The sequence below is a fragment of the Trichomycterus rosablanca genome, chromosome 3 (assembly GCF_030014385.1).
Source record: "Trichomycterus rosablanca isolate fTriRos1 chromosome 3, fTriRos1.hap1, whole genome shotgun sequence".
Classification (NCBI taxonomy): domain Eukaryota; kingdom Metazoa; phylum Chordata; class Actinopteri; order Siluriformes; family Trichomycteridae; genus Trichomycterus; species Trichomycterus rosablanca.
This window is the reverse complement of record NC_085990.1, coordinates 11652986-11677755: the sequence shown is the minus strand read 5'-3', so window position 1 is coordinate 11677755 and position 24770 is coordinate 11652986. Positions and strand designations below refer to the sequence as shown.

The 24770-nt window shown below is 38.2% G+C and overlaps 1 protein-coding gene across 1 annotated transcript; it reads left to right on the top strand.

The window, feature by feature from the left end:
* Positions 1-573: 573 nt before the first annotated feature.
* On the top strand, positions 574-24769 carry LOC134310926 (carnitine O-palmitoyltransferase 1, liver isoform). Its single transcript, XM_062992691.1, has 19 exons — positions 574-610; positions 8847-8989; positions 10073-10212; positions 11016-11187; positions 11948-12049; positions 12144-12281; positions 13402-13479; positions 13584-13691; positions 14175-14262; positions 15003-15198; positions 16116-16304; positions 17069-17174; positions 17281-17397; positions 19648-19812; positions 19907-20035; positions 20851-21006; positions 21117-21230; positions 22088-22180; positions 22291-24769. The coding sequence occupies exons 2-19, from the start codon at positions 8849-8851 to the stop codon at positions 22423-22425; spliced, it is 2367 nt and encodes a 788-aa protein (XP_062848761.1). The 5' UTR covers positions 574-610; positions 8847-8848; the 3' UTR covers positions 22426-24769.
* Position 24770: the final 1 nt, after the last annotated feature.

Below are 24770 nucleotides of genomic sequence, written 5' to 3'. Positions count from 1 at the left end.
AACAATGACCAGTTACACAGATTAGCCTTTTTGTACGCATCTTTTAACCAACTTTACCGCAGTACACTGCCACACTGAGCTGAATTCTCCTCCTGAAATACACACAAACTATAAAGTCATATGATCTTGCCCTGTCCATGGTGTCTTTCTGTCTTGCGCCCAGTGTTGTTGTTTGATCCACCCCAACACAGAACATCATGAAGCCCCTCGTGCATCTAAAACATGCATAAGGTGGATTGGCTGCCATTTAAGTGAGTAAATGCGTGATTAAATGAGTTAAGGCGTGATGGCCGGCGATGCACTGGCGGCAGACTCATCATGTACAGTATTCCTGTCTTTGGACCACCGCGACCCAGTTCATAAACGTACCGATTTCAACCGTAAACTAGAAACTAGAGAGAGTTTTCGGGTTTTATACAAACGCGTCACAGCTCGGCATCTGATTGGTTCGTTCCTCTTTTGATCTTCAAGCCCTTAGCCAATCAGAAGCGTGCGCGGTGACGAAGAAATCATTTCGGCGAAAGACGCTTCATTCGTTGTTGCGACCGGTTGATGCGCGTGCGCCTTGCAAACGTTCCCGAATCTTCGGTTTCATCTTTTTAACCATCGGGTAGGAGCGATTAAATGTTTGTTTATTTGGTTTTTTTAGCAATTTATGTCATTATTTGTGGTTGTAAGTTTAAATTTGTTGTGTGTGTGTTATTGTTGACGTTTGTGTATTCGTCATGAAACGGGGTTTGGCACTTGACACTAGTTAGCTGGTATGCTAACGCCTTCATCAGCATCATTCATCAGGGTGGCTTCTTTTTTTATCCTACCTGTTTATTTAGAAAAGCCCGCCTACTGTACTGCGATTGGATGGTCGTACTAACAAACGCTTCTGGCATTGGACTGAGGAGTTGGATTGGATCTTTTGGCCAATCCTAATAGAGAAGGCAGAATACGGGTGGAATGAGAAGACTTACGGGATGTGTCTCGCTAACTTAATTCATATTTACAATGCTTTCTGTTGATTAATCTTTGTTCTAATTATATGGAAACTAATTTGGTCTGGTTTTAAATACATTTACCAAAGATATTTACCTGCTGTGAGTAAAACGGTGGCTATATATCGTTGGTTTATGACTTTTGTCGTAAATTTAAACCAACCATTTGCTATATGTACTATAATAGTAAATTCCTATTAATTTAGGAAAGCCCAGTCTTACATCATCTCGGTTTTACAGCAAATAAACAATATTAACCATAGAAATCTTTACTGTGTCTCTTCCAGTTAAAACCCAAAAGTTTACGTACAATTGTCGGTCTTGAGATTATCGTTCCTTGTTTGTCTAAATGACACGAACACACTTCGTTGTCCGAAAAGCTTTTTGTTTACAGTCCAGCGAGCTTCGATGTTTCCAAATAGGAAGTTTTTACTCCGTTGTTTATGTAATCGGCAGCACGTTTTTGTGAAGCTTTAAGTTGCCAAGGCCTTATTTCTCGTAGGGCAGCTTAGTGCTTATGCTATTGTGAATCTTCCTCGACTGTGAACAATGTTGTCCATGTCTCAGCGGCTTCTACGTAAGTCTAAGACGTGTTTTGTTGGTTCTCGGATTACATCTAGGCATTTCGAGAATCATCCTCTTAGAGGTTTCTTTCCAACAAAGACCACTGTTCCATATACTGATAAACATGTGCAGTGTTTATAAAGGCACAGTGAAGTCATAATTACTATCAAATAAGGTCATTATGGAGCTTTCTACATGACCAGATTTCTAACTTAAGTTGTACTGTGTATTGCTGGCTCCTCACATCTCCAAAAACCCACAATAAAATAATAAAGAAGGAGAATGGGATATAAGAGTTAGTCACTGAAAAACAACTAGAGACGTCCAGACTGCCATGACTTGCTTCTCTTGGAGGTGTATGTAAACTTTTGATTTCAGCTGTATGACTACAAGGTAGGGCTGTCCTGGGTGTCACCCTATTTCCTGGTGTGCTTGCTTGCTCATTATTTTACACACCAGTAAACATTTAACAGTGATTGTTTGTAAAGCCACCCAACCGGTTCAGCTTGGTGTAGTATCAATTACTTGAACATTCAACCAACCAGGCAGGCAAGACAACCTTTTAACTTTTAGAAAAGGGAAATGAAATTCTTGGGTGAAACCAAAAATGTTCATGATTTCCCCATACTTTAAATTTAGTCAGCCATCCAAGATCTGTGTCTGATCTGTTGCTGTAGTTTTGCAGATTTAAATATGATAATTCATTTACTAAGTCATGAAAGCCTTTCTTTCTTAAACCTTTTTAAATGTAACCACATATTTCTTGTGAATATAGACTATTCCAGAGCTTGTCCTGCAAAGCAGAATTTTGTGTTAAGCTAGCTATCATTAAGTACTGCGATTTTTGTTTTGTGATGGTGATTGTTTTTAATAGGGTGCATTGCTGTACTTTAAATGTTGCCTGTTTTTAGGGCTTAGGTTGTCTCTTGAGGCTAGCTCTCATCTCAAGAGTTTTTGTGAGGGATTAGTTTTGGCAAAAGGCGGTTATTAATTGCACTGCAAACAGGTGTGGCTTTACCCTGGAGTTTTCTAAATACTATTCCTGTTAAACAGTGGTTTATGTTTTTTAATATACCAAACACAGCTCCTCAACCGGTTGTGAACAAATTATGAACGAACTTATAGCTACAAATTTGACAGGGAGATGCTTTGTACACTATTGATTGCATTGCTTGTTGCATCCCAAACAGCATCTTATGTAGTGTATAACTATATTGTCAATACTAAAATAATCAGACATACTGTTTAGTCCAGTACTGTGTGACTTGAAAGACTTTAAATGTGAACAATACATTAAGCTCCACCTGTAGAAGGCAAATGTTTATAAAGCTCAAATAACTTTGTGTACACACACACAAAGCTTGAAGCCAAAACGTATGTGCCCCTTTATGTTAAATCTCATTATTACAGTAACTGTGTGCATTTTGATATTTTTAAAGTACTGTACTAGAATGTAAATTAAAGCCAGAATCCCATCAACTGTTTTAAAAAAATTAGTAATGTGTGTAATAGTGAAGCTGTTGTTGAACAGGTGTTTAGAAACAGCCTTGTATATTAAAAGCTCTTTGCTGAAAATGTTTATAAATAATATAAAGGGGATTAAATAGACAAACAAAGATAGTTTCATGTTATTTTGGTATGGATTCAGGCAATCTGGAGAAATACCTGTGCATAAAGTGGCAAGGCGAAAAGCGCTATTAAGTGCCTTTGTCTTTTAATTCTGTACATGGCACTGAATTAAAACCTGGAATAAAAATCGGCTTTGAAACACTTGTCAAACCATTGTCAATCACATTTCATCAGAAATAAAAGTTGTGTACTATGGACAGTGAAAGCTGTGTGTCAACAATGTCCAGAAATGCAGTCAACATTTCTGGGCTCAGGCTAACCTGAAATTGACTTCATGACCATTGGAAATGCTGTGCTTGCTTTGAGACAATGTCTATTGTACATAGTGCTATACAATTTCTTGCAAATACTGGATTAATCACAAACATCTGAAAACAGACAACATAGAAAACCGAGTACATCAAAAAATTAACAAAACACCTCTCAGCCATGATTATTAACTTTGTGTGTACATGATGTTAAATACCCCAATCAACCAATCATTCACGAATATAAAACTAAGGACTCACATATGAAGATAAAAAACAAAAACGAAACAAGAAAGGCTATGACTTGATCACAACAAAATAAAAAACTTGAAGAAACAATGATCCTGCCATGAATGTAACCAATGTTTTAACATGGTGTTAAACCATAAAATAAACAAACAAACATATCTCTAAACAAATAAATTTGACTTGACTCTGCTGTGTACGTACATTATTGCCTCTTAGATTGGTAACTTGCACGTAAGTGAGAGCCCCCTTATCACTAGAAGATATGTGCATATTTTGAAACTTTTTTTCAGGTACAATTATGCTTTTTTTAAATGTTCAAACAACAAGCCGCATTCTGCAGGTGTTAGAACAGTGTGGCTGCAGTCCAGACTTGTCTCCAATTGAAAATGTTCATTATGAAGTGCACAATATGACAACAAAAGCCCTGCACAGATGTGTTGCTGAAGACTTGTATAGCACAACAAAAAAGAAATCTTCATAAAGAGAACTAATTGATTTCCTTAGTTCCTCTTATTTTTTTATTTATATATATTTTGCCTACTTTCTGACTGCCAGTGTCACTGTGGATCTGGACCATCAAGGGTGCAAGGCAGAAATACTCCCAGAGAAATACCAGTCCATCAAAGGGTTTAACATCATTATACACTCGCTCACATTTGATGTAATTTAGAGCAGCAGTTTACCTACTGAGTGTTTTGGTAGGTGGGAGGAGAACCTGGGAGGAAACCCAGAAAGATCTGGGGAGAACATGAGAAAACTCTTACAGAGAGAGTTATTTTATTGCCATAGCAACTCTTGGTTGCTATAGCTACATCATCAGATTTAAAGGCATGGCATACTTTCTCCACTGAGATTGCAGTTTTCATTACAGCTCAGATTTACTTGTCTTGTACAAGCCCTAACTGGCATGAGAAAAAACTGAGAATTGTTATTTGCACAGCAAAAACATGGGAGTGCTATAATTAAGAACTATTTTTTAAGTCGATGTGTAAATAAATGAGATTTTTACATAGCCAAGGCTGGTTCTCTGTTCTGACCATTCGTGCCTGTGGGAGCAATAGCAGGATACCCAGATATTTACATAACAACATTTACTGGCACACAAGTGCATCTTTCTCTCCTATCTGTCCTTGTAAAGTATCTTTCCTGGTTTTACAATTTTGCTTTCCATTTTTTTACTGAAAGCATGTGTAAATACTGGTGTATGATTTAAAAATAATATTTTTTGTTGCTTTTATCCTGGTCAGGGTTGCAGCATGTTTGGTTTCACCAGAAAACGCTGGGCACAAGGCATACAAATCCTGCACATGGTGTCAGTCCATTACAGGGCATAGGAATTGTATACATTCCTCAGTAAGCAAGTAAATTGGTAACAGGTGAGGGAATCATGACTGGGTATGAAAAGAGGATCTCAGTCTTTGCAACCAATGGTGGTTCAGGGTTAACCACTTAGTGCCAAACTTTATGAGACAATCGGTTAAAAACATTTCTTAGTGCAAGACTGCAAATAATTTAGGCCGTACATAATGCTGTGAAAAGAATTTGGACAGATCTCAGTTTGCTTTGATCAAGACCAGAAATGTCATTGCATGAGAAACAATCATGTGAGAAATATAGCAACATGGGCAAACCATTGTCTCTTAATAAAAACAAAATGCAACCCTTAATGAAACTCTGTTTTGCAAAGAGAAAGCCATACATCAACGCTGTGGTTAGATGAGTCCATGTAGCAGCTGGATTTATTTACTAAAAACTACCAATGTTAAAATCTTTTTATGAATGTAGCGTTAATGTGGATTTGTTTAAGCTTCTCTATGACTGTTTGGCTGGTGCCTTTAAGTACACAATCTTCTTGCCTCTGTACTGAATATTTGTGTTACAGCATTTGGCTGTACATAACTACTACATACAGAGTGTTACTATTTTTGCTTGGAAAAAAGTGATGCAGATACCCAAAGTCATGCGCTTGCACAAGAAATGACCGTCATACATTGGTGTAATTAAGCAATAGTATACAAGTGGTAAGGTGTTATCACAAATTAGACATGACGTTCAGCGTAATGAGGGCTGTAGTAGGTTCGCATGTGAGGTACTTAAATAGTGATCAGAAGGTTGGAATTTTAGCAGAAATGAAAGGGAAAAAAGCGTAACAATAATATAATGCAGAAAGTAGCTTGGTGCCGTTAATGATCGACAGGGTTGGTATAGACACTGATCTTGTCTTTTTTAAAGTTATTATCTGTCCTTCCTTTTTGTAGTCGCTTTGTTGGTATCATCCAAATCTATATGCTATTTATCTCCAATGATTAAATTGTGTGGAACATGTTCTCTAGACCATTTTTGGCCTACAAAGTAAAACAGGCTCTTAGCAAATTTTGCCAATTTCTCTTAACCAATACCCATTAAGCTCATATAGCTTCTTATCAGAATAGAAAATACATAATCAGGTTTTATATTAACAAGAAGTCATGCTTTATTGATCAAGAAGCATTATGTAGACAATCTTATTATTATTATTACAACCCCTGGCAAAAATTATGGAATCACCACTCTTGGAAGATATTCTGTCAATTGTTTAATTTTGTAGAAAAAAAATTAATCACAGACATGCCACAAAACTATCATTTTTCAAAATGTCAACCTTCTGGCATTAAGAAACAATAAAAAAAAGAAACAAATATAATAGTTGTGGTCAGTCACAATTGCTTTTTTTAGATCAAGTAGAGGAAAAAAATATGGAATAACTCAAATCTGAGGAAAAAATTATGGAATCACTCTGTAATTTGCAGTTTAAAAACAAAACATCTGCAGCAGATTAGATTTGCTAATTATTCTTCAGTTTAAAAAGAGTGCTTACACCTCGGAGAGCTGTTGCACAAAGCAGATTGTCATGAATCATGGTTCCAACACAAGATATGTCAGTTGAAACAAATGAGAGGATTATAAAACTCCTTCAAGAAGATAAATCATTGTGGAATGTCGCAAAAGATGTTGGTTGTTCCCAGTAAGCTGTGTTTAAAATCTGGACCAAGTACAAACAAAATGGGAAGGTTGTAAAAGGGAAGCATACTGGTAGACCAAGTAAGACATCAAAGCATCAAGATAGAAAACTTAAAGCAATATGTCTTGAAAACAGAAAATGCAGAAATGAGAACAAATGAGAACAAATGAGAAACAAGTGGCCGGAAAGTGGAGTCAATTTCTGTGACTGAACTGTAAGAAATCACCTAAAAGAAATGGGATTTACATACAGAAAAGCCAAACAAAAGCCATCATTAACACCTAAAAAGAAAAGAACAAGGTTAAAGTAGGCTAAAGAAAAGCAATCGTGGACTGTGGGTGACTGGATAAAAGTGATCTTCAGTGATGAATCGCGAATCTGCATTGGGCAAAGTGATGATGCTGGAACTTTTGTTTGGTGTCTGTCCAATGAAATTTATGAAGATAACTGCCTAAAGAAAACATGTTAACTTCCACAGTTGTTGATGATATGGGCCTGCATGTCGGGTAAAGGCACAGGGGAGATGGTCTTCAATAAATGCCAAAGTCCACATTGAAATTTTGGACGCTTTTCTTATTCCATCAGTTGAAAGGATGTTTGGTGATGATGACTTCATTTTTCAAGATGATAATGCATCTTGCCATAGGGCAAAGGACGTGAAAACTTTCCTTCAAGAAAACATATAATGTCAATGGCATGGCCTGCAAATAGTCCGGATCTCAATCCATTTGAAAATCTCTGGTGGAAATTGAAGAAAATGGTCAATGACAAGGTTCCAACCTGCAAAGCTGATCTGGCAACAGCAATAAGAGACAGTTGAAGGCAGATTGATGAAGAATACTGTTTGTCATTAGTTAACTCCATGCCTCAGAGAGTTTAAACCATTATAAAAGCCAGAGGTGGTGCAACAAAGTAATAATGGTGCAGTGTTTTCTAATGATTCCATAATTTTTTCCTCAGATTTGAGTGATTCCATATTTTTTTCCTCTACTTGATCTAAAAAAAGCAATTGTGACTGACCACAACTATTATATTTGTTTCTTTTTTTTATTGTTTCTTAATGCCAGAGGGTTGACAGTTTGAGAAATGATAGTTTTGTGGCATGTCTGTGATTTATTTTTTTTCTACAAAATTAAACAATTGAAAGAACATCTTCCAAGAGTGGTGATTCCATAATTTTTGCCAGGGGTTGTAATTATATAATCTTATTGCGTACTACACTACGTATTACACTAGTTATTTCTTAGGCCTAGATAATTGTTTCAGAGCAACCAAACTATGGAACTAAGCAAACGCACTGAATTATTCACTTCCTTAGTGACATGACTGGCCATTGAGTTAATGATTTGCCCTCTCCACTAAGTATGGTTAGGCTTCAGACAGAGTTAAAAATTTTAAAACCCTTTTGCTTTGCATTTTTATCATTGTTATTAGTTTATATAATCTAATATAATCTGTTATTTTCTCAGGGGTTTGACCTTGAGACAAAAATATGCACTTGGTACAATGTAGTGTCTTCTTTTTACAAAGCTTGAAAAGAGCATCACTCAGTTTGAGTGAAAATACTTTAACCAGTTACCTGTTTTTACAGATCTAACCATCTACTTTCATGTGACTGAGTAGACAAGGACCCAATGACCACAAACCACAATTGCATTATAACAGTTTTTCTTTTTTTTAAATGGTTTTTTTATGGCTGACATCTGCATTGTGCTCTGATTCCAGCAGATAGGCATGGGTACTTATTGCATCAGCCAGTGAAGAAAGGCAAATTGAATCTGATTATTGATCATTCAGCTTGCTCATCCTGAAATGACGTCTGCACTCATTTAGAGGGTCACAACTGATTGTGTTTGGTCTATGCTCAGCAGCATACGGCACAAATAACAAAACCAGTCGATTAACCTCTTACAGATATGCTCTATAGGTTGAATTTGGAAGTGTACAGTTTAGAAACTGTGAACTCACTAGTGTTGCTATTTATGGCTCCATGTCCACTGAGATCAAACCATTATTGTTTTCCTACTGTATATTAGCCAGACTGTTTGTGGTCACAGTGAGAAGATTGAAATAACTTTGTCATATTACATTTTAAAGCATGTTTCTGCATTTGTAATCCTGAGTTCATGCCATTTTAAATGTGTTTGTCTTGTGTGTGTTTCTGTACAGGGATGGCCGAAGCACATCAGGCCGTAGCGTTCCAGTTTACTATAACCCCAGATGGAATAGACTTGCAGCTCTCTCATGAAGCCCTGAGACAGGTTTATCTCTCTGGTTTACGTTCCTGGAAAAAACGTGTCGTACGTCTGAAGGTATGACTAATATCTAATGTGTAACTTCAGAGTGTTTCATACAAACCTTTTACATTTACATTTTTTTAGGTTTGTTCAAATAAAAATTAGGAACACTTGAACTACAGAGGTTTTTTAGTGTTACAGCGGAAGTACAAACAAAAGGAGCAGTTTAGTTTTTAATTTTGGTATAAAAAGTAACTTACTAAACGGTAAATACAGAGCTATAAACAGCTACAAACTAATAGTTTTTTTTAATTAACTTAATAAAAACTAAAGGATTAGACATTCTGATACATTTAGTACAAAATGATACTTTTAACACAGATTAAGTTAAAATAATATTTTTTTTTCATGTAGGAATGTTAATGATCAACTGGTTAGCCAACAATGAGGCTGTTTGATTCATGCAGTCAGTTAATATTTCATTTTAATTTATTTGCAACTGCTGGTGCTTGATTCCAATTGAGTGCATGGCTACAGATCTCACACCCCGAACCCACTATCAGTGCACATGCTCCAGCTCAGCTTCAGATTCAACCCAGACAGAAGAACAGTTATGTATTTATTTTCTGATGAAAACTGATGTGGATATTTTGCATCATACTTCAGTTGGTGGAACTCTGCTCTGCTGATATTTTAATAATAACTCTAAAACTACTGCTGTCAGGAAAAGCTCTAATTTATTAACTGGCTCTAATAGCATGTTTATTTAGGGTGTGTAATAAACTGTTTGATACCGACTCTGTAGAACATTTACAATTATGATGCTGAACTGGTTCTACTCTCAGTATTCACTACATAACACTGTTTATTAATCAATACAACATGTCATTTGTTGATGTGAAACTCAAAGGCAGTTAGCTTCTCGGTTATTGGTTAAAAGAAAATTTACATTCATAGTTATATGGTCAATCTCTGTTTATGTTTATTCATTATTAACATGCAATTTGGTGGGAAAAAAACTTGTTAATAAAGACTGATATTTTGTATTTTTTGATAGTGCCCCTTCTTACATAAAAACTTTATTATAAAGACAAAATGCAGGTGATATTTGTAACAAAAAACACAGACTCAACCCTGTACGTTTCTCTGTCTCTCCAGAATAATGTAATCACAGGTGTGTATCCTGCAAGCCCTTCCTCATGGCTGTTTGTGGTTATAGCCATCCTGGCCACCATGTACACACGCTCGGACCCATCCATGGGCCTCATCGCTAAGATCCAGGAGCACCTGCCAGCCAGGTATTAAATCCAACATCTATAGAACATTTTACATGGTTACAATATGCAACAAAATCTCAATATAATATACACAAAACATATATTGGAAATGTAGCGTAGAAATAAACAAATAATAAGTAAGTTCAGATAAAAAACAACAACAGATTAGCCAAAGCAGTTCAATTCCTACATTACAGTTATTACAAATAAAGTACATAAGAGGAGAGTTTTCCGGGTGTTAAGTTCATGCAGCAATCTAAAATGCTTGGCCACTTCTCCAAGTAGAATCCCAACAGACACAATTGCCTGTGTCTGAATGAGGGAACATCAAATAAGGTTTCTTCACATTGGCACTGCATCAATCACTCCTGCTGCCTGGTCGATGTATTAATGAGTGATTTCCCTCCTAGAATTGTATTTTTAGCAGGAATACATCTGATTTGTGATTTACTGGTGTAGCTCTTAAATTACAACAGTGTTTATTAACTTTAAAAAAAAAAAAGCGCTAGATATGCCAATCCAAATTATGTTTTTTTTTCACAGATTAAAACAAATGTAACCATCATAAGCTACTGATTTTTGTCAAGCAATTGAAAACTATAATTCGCAAAGCAGGCACACCTAAGTGCCTTTTTATTCTCAAGAGGTCATAGTCAGGTGACTGTACCCTGTAAATTTGCTACCGGCTTTTACATTTTTTTTTCCATAAGGCGCAATGTAGGCTCATAAATGATTTAGCTAACCGGAGCATTATGCTTTTACTACTACATCAATTATACAGCCATGTGCTTTTAAACTTGAACCCTCTCCTTGTGTATCCGCAGTGGCTCTCTAAGTGTGCAGTGTCAGACGGTGGTTTCTGCAGTGGTGTTCAGCACTCTGCTCTGGCTCTCCCTTATCTTCACTATGAAGCTGTGCTTAAAGCAGCTGCTGTCTTACCACCACTGGATGTTTGAGCAGCATGGCAACGTGTCCACCACCACCAAAGTCTGGATAGTATGTACCTGTCTCTTTTTTAAAACATTTTCTACTTAACTGCCCAGACCTTAGTATCACAGAAATACTACACAGAAGAAAACATGAAAAACCTCTGAGAAAATCCCACCAAAGAAAATTCTAGACTTTTTATTTCACATAAACATTAACCAGCCTGTTTTTTTTTTTTTTTCTTTCTGAATCAGAATGCCAGTGCCTACATTAACTGATCAATAAATGTGCTTGTACTCAAGATGGTTCAAGAACTACTTCAAACTGCATACCTTTGTTACAGTAAACCATTTTAAATATTTAATCAACCCATGAGTATAGGACTGCAAATCAAGCATTTGAGTTTTGATGTTTTGCTTGGGTAATGGAATGTGGAATAGTTGCTGCAGCAGTTGGCTTGAAAAGGAAAGGGCAGAAGGGTTTTTGCCTCTTGCTGCTGCAAGAGCAACCTCTGTGGTGTGGTCAAAGCGCTGGCACCTGTGTTCGAAGGGCAGATGGTGACTATTCAAAATATATAGATTTTTTTATTGAATGTATTTTGATCAAAAGATGAAGTTTGACCAGGGGTATACAAACATGTAATACTAGTGCTGTCTTTAATGTACCATAACTGTACAGTACCACTTAATGCTGCTTAAACAGTCCAGGTAAATTGTTGGTACTAAAAAACTGACCAAGTTTCACTTCTCCAGTGGCAAAAGTTACAGAACTTTTTGCATTGGAAAAATGCTTTTTATAATAATTAGTTCCCTTTTTGGGTGTGCTTCAGATGTTGGTGAGGATTTTTTCTGGTCGGCAGCCTCTACTGTACAGCTATCAAGGCTCTCTGCCTAATCTACCTGTACCTGCTGTCAAAGACACAGTCAAAAGGGTAAGAACACAATCATCATGATGATCATCATCATAAAACTAGGCACACCTTTAAATAGAATTAGATAGTGAAAGTATGTTTCTTCCTTTTGCAGTATCTGGAGTCGGTGCGATCTCTAAGGAATGATACAGAGTTTGAGAGAATGGCCAGCCTAGCCAAAGACTTTGAGCTCAATCTGGGAAACCGGCTTCAGTGGTACCTCAAGCTCAAGGCCATGTGGGCTTCCAACTATGTAAGTGTAAACTTAATTGTAGCTGTTTAAAATCAATACAGATATTTCTGTATGTTCTCATAATTTATCAAAAAGACCAATGATTGAGACAGATTGTTAAATAAAAAAAACTAATGTATTTAACGTACAGTGTGTATATGCAGGTTTTTGAGTGAGACTGACTTCCATTTCTGTAGGTCCAGTATTAAATAAAAGAAGCAAAAACTTGCCTGATTAACTACATTAGGGATAGGAGTATTATTAATTTTTCATTACCAAATTACAAATTCATTTAAGGTCTCAAGTGAATGATTACTAGTTCTATAATTTAACCCTAAGCCACCATTTACACACTTAAACATTCCAAGCCCTATAACTGTTAGTTTAAGGTTTTGTTGGGTATTTACCACTATTTGACATGAAAAGGAATTCAGAGGGGGTGAAAGTGTTCACATCGCATAAACTACTTACTGAAAAAGGACAAAAGTAAATTTCACATCTGGCTTAAAAAGAGATCATGAAAGGGGAACATCTTTGCTTGTTATAGCCACGAGGCAAATTGCAAAATACAGTCACAAGTTAGTTTTGTACTTGTATTTTAAATTCCTCTATACATTTTAAATGAACTGGATGTCAGGATACTGGTTTAAAAATAATCTTGATGTCTTGATGATCTAGCCAGTCTTGAGCCATTTTGGCATTTTGTTGAAACAATAAAGTCCTGATAATTCAGTTTTCCTCATGTTGATGTGATCTAGTCATATCCAACTGCACCCTTGTCCCTGCTACTGATGCTTCCCTCCTCTATAGACTGTCACTCACCCTCTTCTACATGCACTTTGCCACTGACCGTTTCCTCTCACCTGCTGGAGGTGAGGTTTCTCTCAAGTCGAAGTCAGTTGCCTGTGTTTCTCTCCCAGGCACACTGGTTTCCTCTGAACCCCTGGACTCATTCTCTAAATACCGAATAGCCATGTGGAAACATGAGACCCTGTAATGGACTGATATTCTGTCCAAGGTGTATTTGTGCCTCACGTCTAACGTTTCAGGACTCTGCTTCAGATACTGGATAACCACCAAGACTAAGTGAAGTTCTTGAAATGGAAGAATAAACAAGAATGCTAAACTTGGTTTGTTCTAGGTGAGTGACTGGTGGGAGGAGTACATCTACCTGAGAGGTCGAGGTCCCATCATGGTGAACAGCAACTACTATGGCATGGTGGGTATCTGCCACAAACACTGTATAAAGGTATAAAGAGTTGTATAGTATTAACAGTTCATTGTTGGAATACCACGTGTGAATACCTATTATATTTCTGTTAGGACTTCGTGTTCGTCACACCAACCCCCATCCAGGCAGCCAGAGCAGGAAACACCCTGCACTCTCTTCTCCTGTACCGCCGAAAACTGAACAAAGAGGAACTAAAACCTGTGAGTTTAATTTCTAGAAAGCTACAATTTTCTACTAAATCTTCTTTATTGTCTCTTTATTATTATTGTTGTGCATTTTAAATAAAGCAGTAACCAGTTCGTAAGTAAACCAGTTCATACTAACCTCAGCAAAACCTATATTATTTTTCCATCTCAGGGCTTTGCCAACCCCTGCCAGTCATGTCTGTGTAGTCGCTCAATCAGCCGATAGCATCGCCAAGCTTTTGTCACTCCTTGGCCAGCGTAGGGGTCATGTGTTTGGGGGAATTGGATATGTGTCATGTGTTTGGGGAAATGACAAAATGACAATGAATTGAGGGATTTTGTGTTTGTGTGTGTTTACTTTATAGCCCCAGTCCTTTAAAGCTTATTTGCTTTCTTAGCTTTCTGTTAAGTTTATAATCCAGTTGGCATTCAATTCACCCGTGCCTGTATCTCTCTCTGTCTTTCTCTCTGTCTCTTTCTTCTGTCATTCTTTCTTAGAGCCGTATCCCTGGTACTGGTATTCCTCTGTGTGCAGCTCAGTGTGAGAGACTTTTCAACACAACACGCATCCCAGGAGTAGAGACCGGTAATTTATGCACGCACACACACACACACACACACACACGACATACCAGACATACAGCCCATGCAAGTCCCACTGAGCTCTCACACACACACACACACGCACACACACACACTATAGTGCTGCCTTGTACTGCTGAAACAGTGAAACAGATAAGCTGGGTTTGTTTTTTTTAGAAAGAAATGCAGGTGAAGAGAGAGTTCATCATCCCCATCGACTGCAGTGTGTGTGGGTGGGGAAGGATGATGTTGTTGTTCTGATTTGCCTCATTCTTCCTGCTTTAACCTGCTCACACTTTTCTCTTGGTTTTTTTACATCTGTAAAACATTTCACTTTCACTGGTGCTCTGTTCTTATTTTATCGTCTGTTTTATTTTCTCACCAGGTGCAATGTTTTAATTAATTTCTTCTCTGTTTTGGTGTGTTTTCTTGTATTTTCCTGGTGTTTAGAGATTGTTGGGGTCTATCCTTGCTGTTCTTATAAGTTTAAGACATTGTTTAACACTTTAGCATTCCTGAAATTGTGACAGGTACACACACATACCAGGGGTTCTTAGCCTGTAGCCATAGCAAAACAGCAGTTTAAGAACGTAAATGTACTAAAAACCCTATAAAATAATATATCACATACGCTTGCACTACCGTCTGTTTGCACACTACCCTCTGATTGTACTAAAATAAGTGGGTCAGGACAAGAGCGTCACCTTCATGCTGGAAATGTAAATATCTCTTTTCTGTATGCAGACACAGTGCTGCACTGGAACGACAGTGAGTATATAGCAGTGTATCACAGGGGGCGCTATTTCCGCCTTTGGTTGTATCAGGCAGGCCGGTTGCTAACACCACGTGAGATTGAGCAGCAGATCCAGCGCGTCCTGGACGACAAGTCAGCACCAGCACCGGGCGAGGAGAAGCTGGCAGCATTAACTGCAGGGGAAAGGTACACACACACACACACACACACACACACACATATACACACATTGAACTATACAGAGATCTCATGGATTATGCTTTTCTTAGCATTTTACATTGTCAGCATTTTACATTACTGCCCTATACTGCTCCCTATACAGTATGTGTTAGTTCTTTTATAATACTTGCTTACACCTTCCCCTGCCTTAATAATAGAGCTGATTGTATTGGGTGCAGATTCCAACAGTGTCTTCTGTGTTAGCCAAACCCTCCCCTAACAGTTTGCAATAAAAAAAGAACAAAAACCAACATATGATCACTTAAAAGTGCCCTATCCACATTTAATATTATTTTAATGTACACAGCACTTTAACTTCAATTCATGAATATAAGTGACATACTGGATAACAGGACTGGTAGCCTTACATCAAAGGCAAAATTCTTTTGACTGTATCGCCGGTTGTCACTTATCGAGGCCTGTCAGTCAGTTATAGAGGGTACATGTCAGACCTGCATTACAGCTCAGTTTACACAACAATACTTCTGTCAGTATTGATTTACACACATTGTGTACACACTCATCAAAATCTCCTCAACAACCAGATTTTCCAGTTACTTGCTACAGTAGTTCACATGTACAATCTATTAACACTGAACAGTAAGCTACTGCTAATATTGGAGATTGTTGAAAACATGTTAAAGATGTTGGCTAAACTCTGATAGCTAGCTAGCAATCACCCCAATTTTTGGTCATTAAAGCAGCTAAAATAATGTGGCCCGTTGTTGATATTCGCTTATCTTGTTGTAGATTATTAAGCAAGTATTACGCTCAAGCACACGGTTGTCCACCTCTGAGTATAGGGCTAAGACCCAAGAAAAAAGTAACATTAAGCCAGATAAAATAATTAAGAGGCTTTTTATTTCTTATTAACATTTTCCCAGAATTCCCTGGGCTGAAGCTAGAAAGGAGTTCTTTAACTCTGGAGTGAACAAGAGATCACTGGACATTATTGAAAAAGCTGCGTTTTTTGTCACGCTGGAAGACGAGGAGCAGGGCATGAGGGGAGAAGACCCAGATGGAAGCATGGACCGATATGCCAAGTCCCTCCTACATGGAAATTGCTACGACAGGTAAGTGCAACAAATTTTACACTGAGGAAATGTCTGGTTTGTGTTTTACTAGCTTTCTTTACTAGCATTGACTCAAAAAGTGCCTGTATCTCCCTCACTGAGACTGAATTTAAAAAAAAAAATTGAATTTGGGGGTGTTTTACTCACCTACACACCACTGTGGACCACCCAACAACTGCTTAAAGTACTAGCACTTACAAAACTTTAAAAAAAAAAGCAATTAAACTATACACCCTCAAAGTCACACAAACACTCTAACCATTACACACACAGGTAAAGAAGGCAAATTGGCCTTTTCTGATGTTTACAGACTGAATCTATTATTCAGCCATGATAATAACCATAGCAGCTGACATGACGTTAAGAATTAAATAAACAAACACCACTGCCGAGTTCCAACCTGAAATAGACCGACACCTGAGTTTGAATCTCAGCAGAGCCGCCGTCAGGCGTCCACACAAACACAGCTGGCCGTGTTTAAGGAAGGGAAGGTTGGAGGGTTGTGCAGGGATGGTGGAGTTGCAATCAGGATTAGGAAATGACTAAATTTGAAGATGGGGGGGGTATACAGAAAAAAAAGGTTTTCAAATAACAGCACATTTGTGATAGAGCAGTGATGTGTTATTAGGCTTTATAGTAAGACTATAAGATTATGGAGTGACACTTTTTTAGCTGTGAAATAAGATATGATTAATAAAAATTTGTCTTCACTGTATGTATCTTGTGTGTGGTTACATGGCTGTGTTGTTATGGCTGTTTATCAGGTGGTTTGATAAGTCCTTCACCGTGGTGTTTTATAAGAATGGGAAGAACGGTCTGAATGCTGAGCACTCCTGGGCAGATGCTCCCATCGTCTCACACATGTGGGAGGTACGACTTTAAATAAAAAAGGCAAACAAGTATGTTTGAATGTGTGTAAAATGTCATTTTACCATTTGTTCTCATCTACTTATGCATCTTTTTACCTCTGACTCAGTATGTCCTGGCTACAGACTGCTTTCAGTTAGGCTACAATGAGGAAGGACATTGCAAAGGTGATGGAAATTCAACTCTATCCCATCCACAACGGTTAACCTGGAGTATTCCTGAACAGGTATGAATATATTTACTGGAGTTTTATATAGTATTTTGGCGTAGCTGTAAATTGAGCTAGCCCACTGCTGCAGGAATTAGTTAGTGGTTTGAATCCCCAGCAGTGCACACAGACATGATTGGCTGTGTCTTGGGGAATTTGGTGCCATGTCCGGTGTGTTGCTGCATTGAAATAATACTGTAAATATCTTAGTTTCCACAATGCAGTAGTAAGCATGTTGACCCTTTTAGATCACAGAAAAGCTTTTATTTATTTTTACTTTTCTCTTCTTTTGAACTTTACCTTGGGTAAACATGACAGTCCATTTTGGCCATTTTCAATTTTTTTCCTAAAATATGTAATAACCTAGCTTTTGACATCAAGTAAGAAGTAATCATTTATATGTGTTCTTTATCATTTTGGCTATTTGTAGTCAGTTCTAAGTTTTAAGACATTTAATAGCACTTACAGGTTGATAATGCATTCATACGCAGTATGTGAATACAATCATATACAGTGTATCACAAAAGTGAGTACACCCCTCACATTTCTGCAGATATTTAAGTATATCTTTTCATGGGACAACACTGACAAAATGACACTTTGACACAATGAAAAGTAGTCTGTGTGCAGCTTATATAACAGTGTAAATTTATTCTTCCCTCAAAATAACTCAATATACAGCCATTAATGTCTAAACCACCGGCAACAAAAGTGAGTACACCCCTTAGTGAAAGTTCCTGAAGTGTCAATATTTTGTGTGGCCACCATTATTTCCCAGAACTGCCTTAACTCTCCTGGGCATGGAGTTTACCAGAGCTTCACAGGTTGCCACTGGAATGCTTTTCTACTCCTCCATGACGACATCACGGAGCTGGCGGATATTCGAGACTTTGCGCTCCTCCACCTTCCGCTTGAGGATGCCCCAAAGATGTTCTATTGGGTTTAGGTCTGGAGACATGCTTGGCCAGTCCATCACCTTTACCCTCAGCCTCTTCAATAAAGCAGTGGTCGTCTTAGAGGTGTGTTTGGGGTCATTATCATGCTGGAACACTGCCCTGCGACCCAGTTTCCGGAGGGAGGGGATCATGCTCTGCTTCAGTATTTCACAGTACATATTGGAGTTCATGTGTCCCTCAATGAAATGTAACTCTCCAACACCTGCTGCACTCATGCAGCCCCAGACCATGGCATTCCCACCACCATGCTTGACTGTAGGCATGACACACTTATCTTTGTACTCCTCACCTGATTGCCGCCACACATGCTTGAGACCATCTGAACCAAACAAATTAATCTTGGTCTCATCAGACCATAGGACATGGTTCCAGTAATCCATGTCCTTTGTTGACATGTCTTCAGCAAACTGTTTGCGGGCTTTCTTGTGTAGAGACTTCAGAAGAGGCTTCCTTCTGGGGTGACAGCCATGCAGACCAATTTGATGTAGTGTGCGGCGTATGGTCTGAGCACTGACAGGCTGACCCCCCACCTTTTTAATCTCTGCAGCAATGCTGACAGCACTCCTGCGCCTATCTTTCAAAGACAGCAGTTGGATGTGACGCTGAGCACGTGCACTCAGCTTCTTTGGACGACCAACGCGAGGTCTGTTCTGAGTGGACCCTGCTCTTTTAAAACGCTGGATGATCTTGGCCACTGTGCTGCAGCTCAGTTTCAGGGTGTTGGCAATCTTCTTGTAGCCTTGGCCATCTTCATGTAGCGCAACAATTCGTCTTTTAAGATCCTCAGAGAGTTCTTTGCCATGAGGTGCCATGTTGGAACTTTCAGTGACCAGTATGAGAGAGTGTGAGAGCTGTACTACTAAATTGAACACACCTGCTCCCTATGCATACCTGAGACCTAGTAACACTAACAAATCACATGACATTTTGGAGGGAAAATGACAAGCAGTGCTCAATTTGGACATTTAGGGGTGTAGTCTCTTAGGGGTGTACTCACTTTTGTTGCCGATGGTTTAGACATTAATGGCTGAATATTGAGTTATTTTGAGGGAAGAATAAATTTACACTGTTATATAAGCTGCACACAGACTACTTTTCATTGTGTCAAAGTGTCATTTTGTCAGTGTTGTCCCATGAAAAGATATACTTAAATATCTGCAGAAATGTGAGGGGTGTACTCACTTTTGTGATACACTGTATGTATTCAAATATAAACTAAGTGCAAAAAATTATATCCACAAAGTTTTAAATCCACAACAATTAACTGAAGGGGTTTTAAATCAGTGTTTCTCTCTCTGGTCTTTACCCACAGTGTCAGGAGCGCATGGCACAGTCCCTCTCTGTTGCACAGGCACTTGCAGACGACATCGACTTTCATGTATTTGCCTTCAGAGACTTCGGCAAAGGCAGCATGAAAAAAGTCCAGATGAGCCCAGATGCCTTCATCCAGTTAGCCCTGCAGCTAGCCTACTACAGGGTAAATCCTCCACTGCTGCTAGCTTTCCACTTGCAAAGATGTATGTTGTTCAGGATAAAAAAAGCATGATTTGTGCTCTCTCTTTCTCTCTCAGGACAGGGGAATGTTCAGTCTGACGTATGAGGCATCGATGACACGCCTGTTTCGTGAGGGCCGAACAGAAACGGTGCGATCGTGTTCCAGTGAGAGCTGCGCTTTCGTCAAAGCATTCGAGAACGGAGAGGTACACACTGACGTGCACAGTGGTGGTTTATTGGCTACAAAGAATCGCCTGCCAACAAAAAACTGGATACATTTAGCTATACTTGTGTTCCCCTCCAAGCTTTTTCATTTCATTACGATTAAGCGCTTAATCCTGGTCAGGGTCATGGTGTCACACTGAAAGTAGAAAAAAGCTCACAGTTAATCATGCAGAGATGCTTCTTTTTCTGAAGTAGAATTTGTTATTTTCCATTCCAAAATAGACTAACCTTCACAGCCTAGCCTTTATGGTCTTATGACCGTCACTGTCTAAATCACAAAATGGCCCGCAAAGGGCTTATGTGGCAATAAACTGTAAATAAATTTTAAAAAAAACTCTATAACGTTATACATGGCACTCTTAAGCTTTATTTAATCCAAAATGCAATCAAGTTAAATTAAACTATTCCTGCCATTAATTCATTATTATATATATTGTTGTAGCCTTTGTAAAGTAAAGGCTATAAATGCTTTCTGTGAAGTTTGATTGAGCATTCTCAAACTTAAAGTAGAAAAAAAAATAAAAGTGAGGTTTGTGTTTACATGGGTGATACATTTAAACATGTACATGTAATAAACATACATGTAAATCTACTAAAAAGTAAATGTTAAAATTCCAGTACTTTCACTGCTTCATTATGGTTTTATGTTAAATGAAGTCACTCATCACTTCATTTAGTTATGAATTGCATTTTTTTGTGTTTTAACAGATTTTGTATCTTAACCATAAAACATGTTTATTTTTATGCTAATTAAAATGCAAAACTCTCTTTAGACTTAATCTGTTTTTCTCATCAGGAGGCAAACGTGTGCAGGCGCCTGTTACGCACTGCATCTGAGAAACATCAGCTGCTCTACCGGCTAGCCATGACAGGAGCAGGAATAGACCGACACCTCTTCTGCCTTTATGTCGTCTCCAAATACCTGGGTCTCGAGTCACCCTTCCTGAAAGAGGTGTGTGTAAAATGAAACAACTTTCATGCTCTGAATCTAAGCTTACCCTTAAGTTACTTACTTCCCAACAGAGACATTGAAAACCATGCACCATGCTTTGTGATTTGTAGGTGTTTTCGGAGCCATGGCGACTCTCCACCAGTCAGACTCCTTTCCAGCAGGTGGAGCTGTTTGACCTGGTGAACCACCCAGACTACATTACCTGTGGAGGAGGATTTGGACCTGTAAGGCTTTTATATACATGAACTAATCACAGATACAGTAGCACAATATAACATTATACAACCACAGCACAATATAACCTTATTCAAAACTGACCTCCAGTTGAGTCCGTGTCACTTTACTGACCAGTTTCTGTTAAGCAACGGTGACAGTCCTCTCAGCTTCCACAGTTTAATTATTAATGATAAAAAGACTCAGCAATGTTATGTGTTTTCTGCAGCATGTACTTGGGCCAGACCCAAGAAACATAAATAAGACATTAACACGGTAAACTCCAGACCTGTCATTGCCCTTAATCCATTATGTTTGTAAGCTGATACGGACAATGTGCTGATGGACACGCCTTTGTTGTAGCGAGTCCTGTTTAATTCCTACAGACAGACTCTACAATACATCTACAATAAATAGTAAAAATTTTTATATTTAACAGGTTTTTTTATTTGTCTGTAGCATTTAATTTTATACCTGGTTTTACGTTGTGTTAAGACCTTGGCACAAACTCCCACAGACTTACATCAAGTCTTGTGAGAAGCCTTCTCAGAAGAGTGGCTGTTGTAGCCGAAAAGATCACATAGGTTCTATTTTAATACTGCTTGTTTTTTTTATTAGATGTCCAACAAGCTCATGGTCACCACGTATAGTGAATTTTGTGTGTTTCATGGCAGTGGTAGGCTCAGTGGTTAAAGTAATGGTCTAGTGATCAGAATGTCGCTGGTTCAGTCCCCACCACTGCCAAGTTGCCACTGTTGGGCCTCTGTGCATGACCCTTAATCCTCAATTGTTCGCCTTGTATTCAGTCATGATTGTAATTTGCTTTAATAAACACATCTGCTAAATTCCATAAATGTAAATGTTTCAGGTTGCTGATGATGGCTACGGTGTGTCTTATTCCTTAATCGGAGAGAAAATCATCAGCTTTCACGTCTCCTGCAAGCACTCGTGTCCTCTCACTGTGAGTTGCTGGATGGCAAATGAAAAAATCATTAGTGCCCGGTACTTCTGATTACATTTTTTAATAAATATGAAATTGAGCATGAAAAGCTTTTTTATGTGTTTTTTCAGGGCGCTCGTAAGTTTGGAGCGCAGATCAGGAAGGCACTGCTGGACCTCTTGAAACTCATGTCGGATGATCAGAAGGATGCACCCAGAACCGAGCAGAACCACAACGCGAACCTCAAAAACAAGAAAGCACTGTAGACTAAAGAAGAGGAGGGTAGTGTTAGGAGGAAGGATAGTTTACTTGTTTTCAAGAAGTGTATTCCTTTTTAGTTTTTTTTTTCCTCGTGTGTTTGTATGGTAGAAGGAAACTAGGGACTTGGCAGCAAAGAACCACTGAAATTCAAAGATCATCTCAAATGAAGCAGAAATAGAGAAAGACACGGCAGATGATTAAGTCTCATCTCTTTAAAAGCATCTCGTTACGTATTGAGTACTCAGGAGGTAGGAACAAACGATGTCGGTTTATATATGGTCTTACAGTCGCTTGCTATTTAAATCATTTTCTATGTCAACAGGATGAATTGTGGCATTTTGTCAGAACGTGCACAAGTATTTTTGGCATTTATAATCACCTGCCTGTTTTTCCAGGTTCTGCATCAGTCACAATGCTCCCTTGTATTATATCTGAATTAGACCTCTTTTTGCAGTACTGTTAACAAGGTCAAACAGTGGTGCAGCAGGTACGCTGGGTGCTGCACACCACCTTATCCTAGAGACTTAAGTTTAAACCTCTCTTTTAGTCTGTTCTTTTTTAGGAGTTTGGCATTTTCTTCCCATCCATATGGGTTTTCTCTAACCTTTCAAAAACATGCAGAAGCTCGGCTACTTTAATTTGCCCCGGGTGTGTGTGAGAGTGGGTAAATAGTGTGGTGCATTACAATAGACGTAGTGCTCTTAGGTGGCATCTTGGTCTGTTTTGCATGATTGTGCATGTCCCTATGTGGATTGGCAAATCTGAATTGTGAGTAAATGTATGATGACTTGTGTTGAACTGCCATCCTATTAAGAGTGGGTGCCAGCCTTGCACCCAGTATCTCTGGGTGGCCATGATGAATGAACTTGAACTGTATTGGACTGCAGCACCGTCTGCTTGATGCATGCTTGCTTTATTTCTTGAAAAAAAAAAAAAAAAAAAAAACAGATTTGGAACACAGCCTAGGCTCATGAATTTGTATTGATGGTGGTTTCTGTCACAGGTTGACTGTATTCTGGTAATCTGCAGGAGTTTTTTTTTTCTGTGTTATAAAAATCCTTTTGTGTCTATAGTGTGGTAAGAGAGCAGCCTTGCTCTCTCTGAACATTCATGTTTATTCTTCTTCTTTAAATGCTCTTCAAATGAAGAAACCTGTTTAGTGATGAAGAAATACTAGATGTTTCAGTAGACTTGCATTAAAGTCTCTGACCTGTTTTTATTGCAGGAAATTGACTTTCTATTCCACATGAATGCACTGCAATGCAATCTAAGCAATTTCTAAACTAGTTACTGTCTTACTACATGGTCATTTTAGAGACGTGTATATTGTAGGAAACTCGATATTGGAACATGCATTCCGAACCTATTTTACTTGAATGCTGAAGACTGTCTTAAATCTTTTTGCCGTTACTGATTTTGGGCCAGTTTCAAAGTGAAGTTGACTTTAAATAGCAAACTTTAAAAGTAAATGCTCCAAGGACCTGTGCACTATGCAAAAGCTTAGAAGGAAATGAAAAACTAAAATTAAGACATAGGGTATGTATTCCTCCTAAACACATGTAGTCATGCCTGAAGGGAACATGGTCATGCAGTCCAAGCACTGCAGACGTCTCAGTGACGGTGTGATGATGCACGAATCATAATGCACAGGTACAGTAAATGTTAGGATTTGTAGAAGTAGTGGAACCTCGATCAGATGAAAATCAGGAAGCTACAGAGTTTTTTTGTAATGCTGTTGATTGAGATTGAGACCTAGACTTGCACAGGATTGTACCGTCATAATTGTGGTTATTTACTCTTATTATTACTCTGGTAGTTTTTTGTGTTAACAATTTTTTTTGTGTATTCAAGCACTTAATTTACATGTTTTATAATATTGACATATTTATGTACTATTTACATGTTCAGTCACTGGCCAGATACATTTTTATTTGCATATGTAAATTAAGCAGGTCAAACTTGGGCAGTGCTCTAAAAGTTTTCACTCTTTAGCTTCTTTGTTACTGTCAGAATGCAATGTGGTGTCTTTACTAACTAAAACTCTAATAGTGGTACATTTAGACCAAGTCTGGAGAGACATTTATTTATACCTCATTTTTAATTATGATCTTTTCTTGACTTGTATATCCATTCCTTTCTGGGCCAGTAAATTAATTCTGTCATCGTGTCCCACACAGTCTTTAGTCCTATGTCAGAAAGGGCTTTGGGACTTTCAGGTTTTGGCGTTGGGCTTTATCTATTTGGTCTTACTGTAGCGAATGTCTGTATTTTACATGTAATCTTGGAAAAAAGTAATTGTGAAATCCTAGAATCTTTTTTTAATAAAAAGAGATTGATGCACAAATGTCAC

What these genes read in the sequence shown, in the direction of transcription:
- LOC134310926 (XM_062992691.1), top strand. Translation starts at nt 8,849, where the DNA reads ATGGCCGAAGCACATCAGGCCGTAGCGTTCCAGTTTACTATAACCCCA. An exon ending in CATGGAAATTGCTACGACAG is followed by an intron (nt 16,305 to 17,068) that starts GTAAGTGCAACA and finishes GCTGTTTATCAG; the next exon opens with GTGGTTTGATAAGTCCTTCA. An exon ending in TCGTCTCACACATGTGGGAG is followed by an intron (nt 17,175 to 17,280) that starts GTACGACTTTAA and finishes CCTCTGACTCAG; the next exon opens with TATGTCCTGGCTACAGACTG.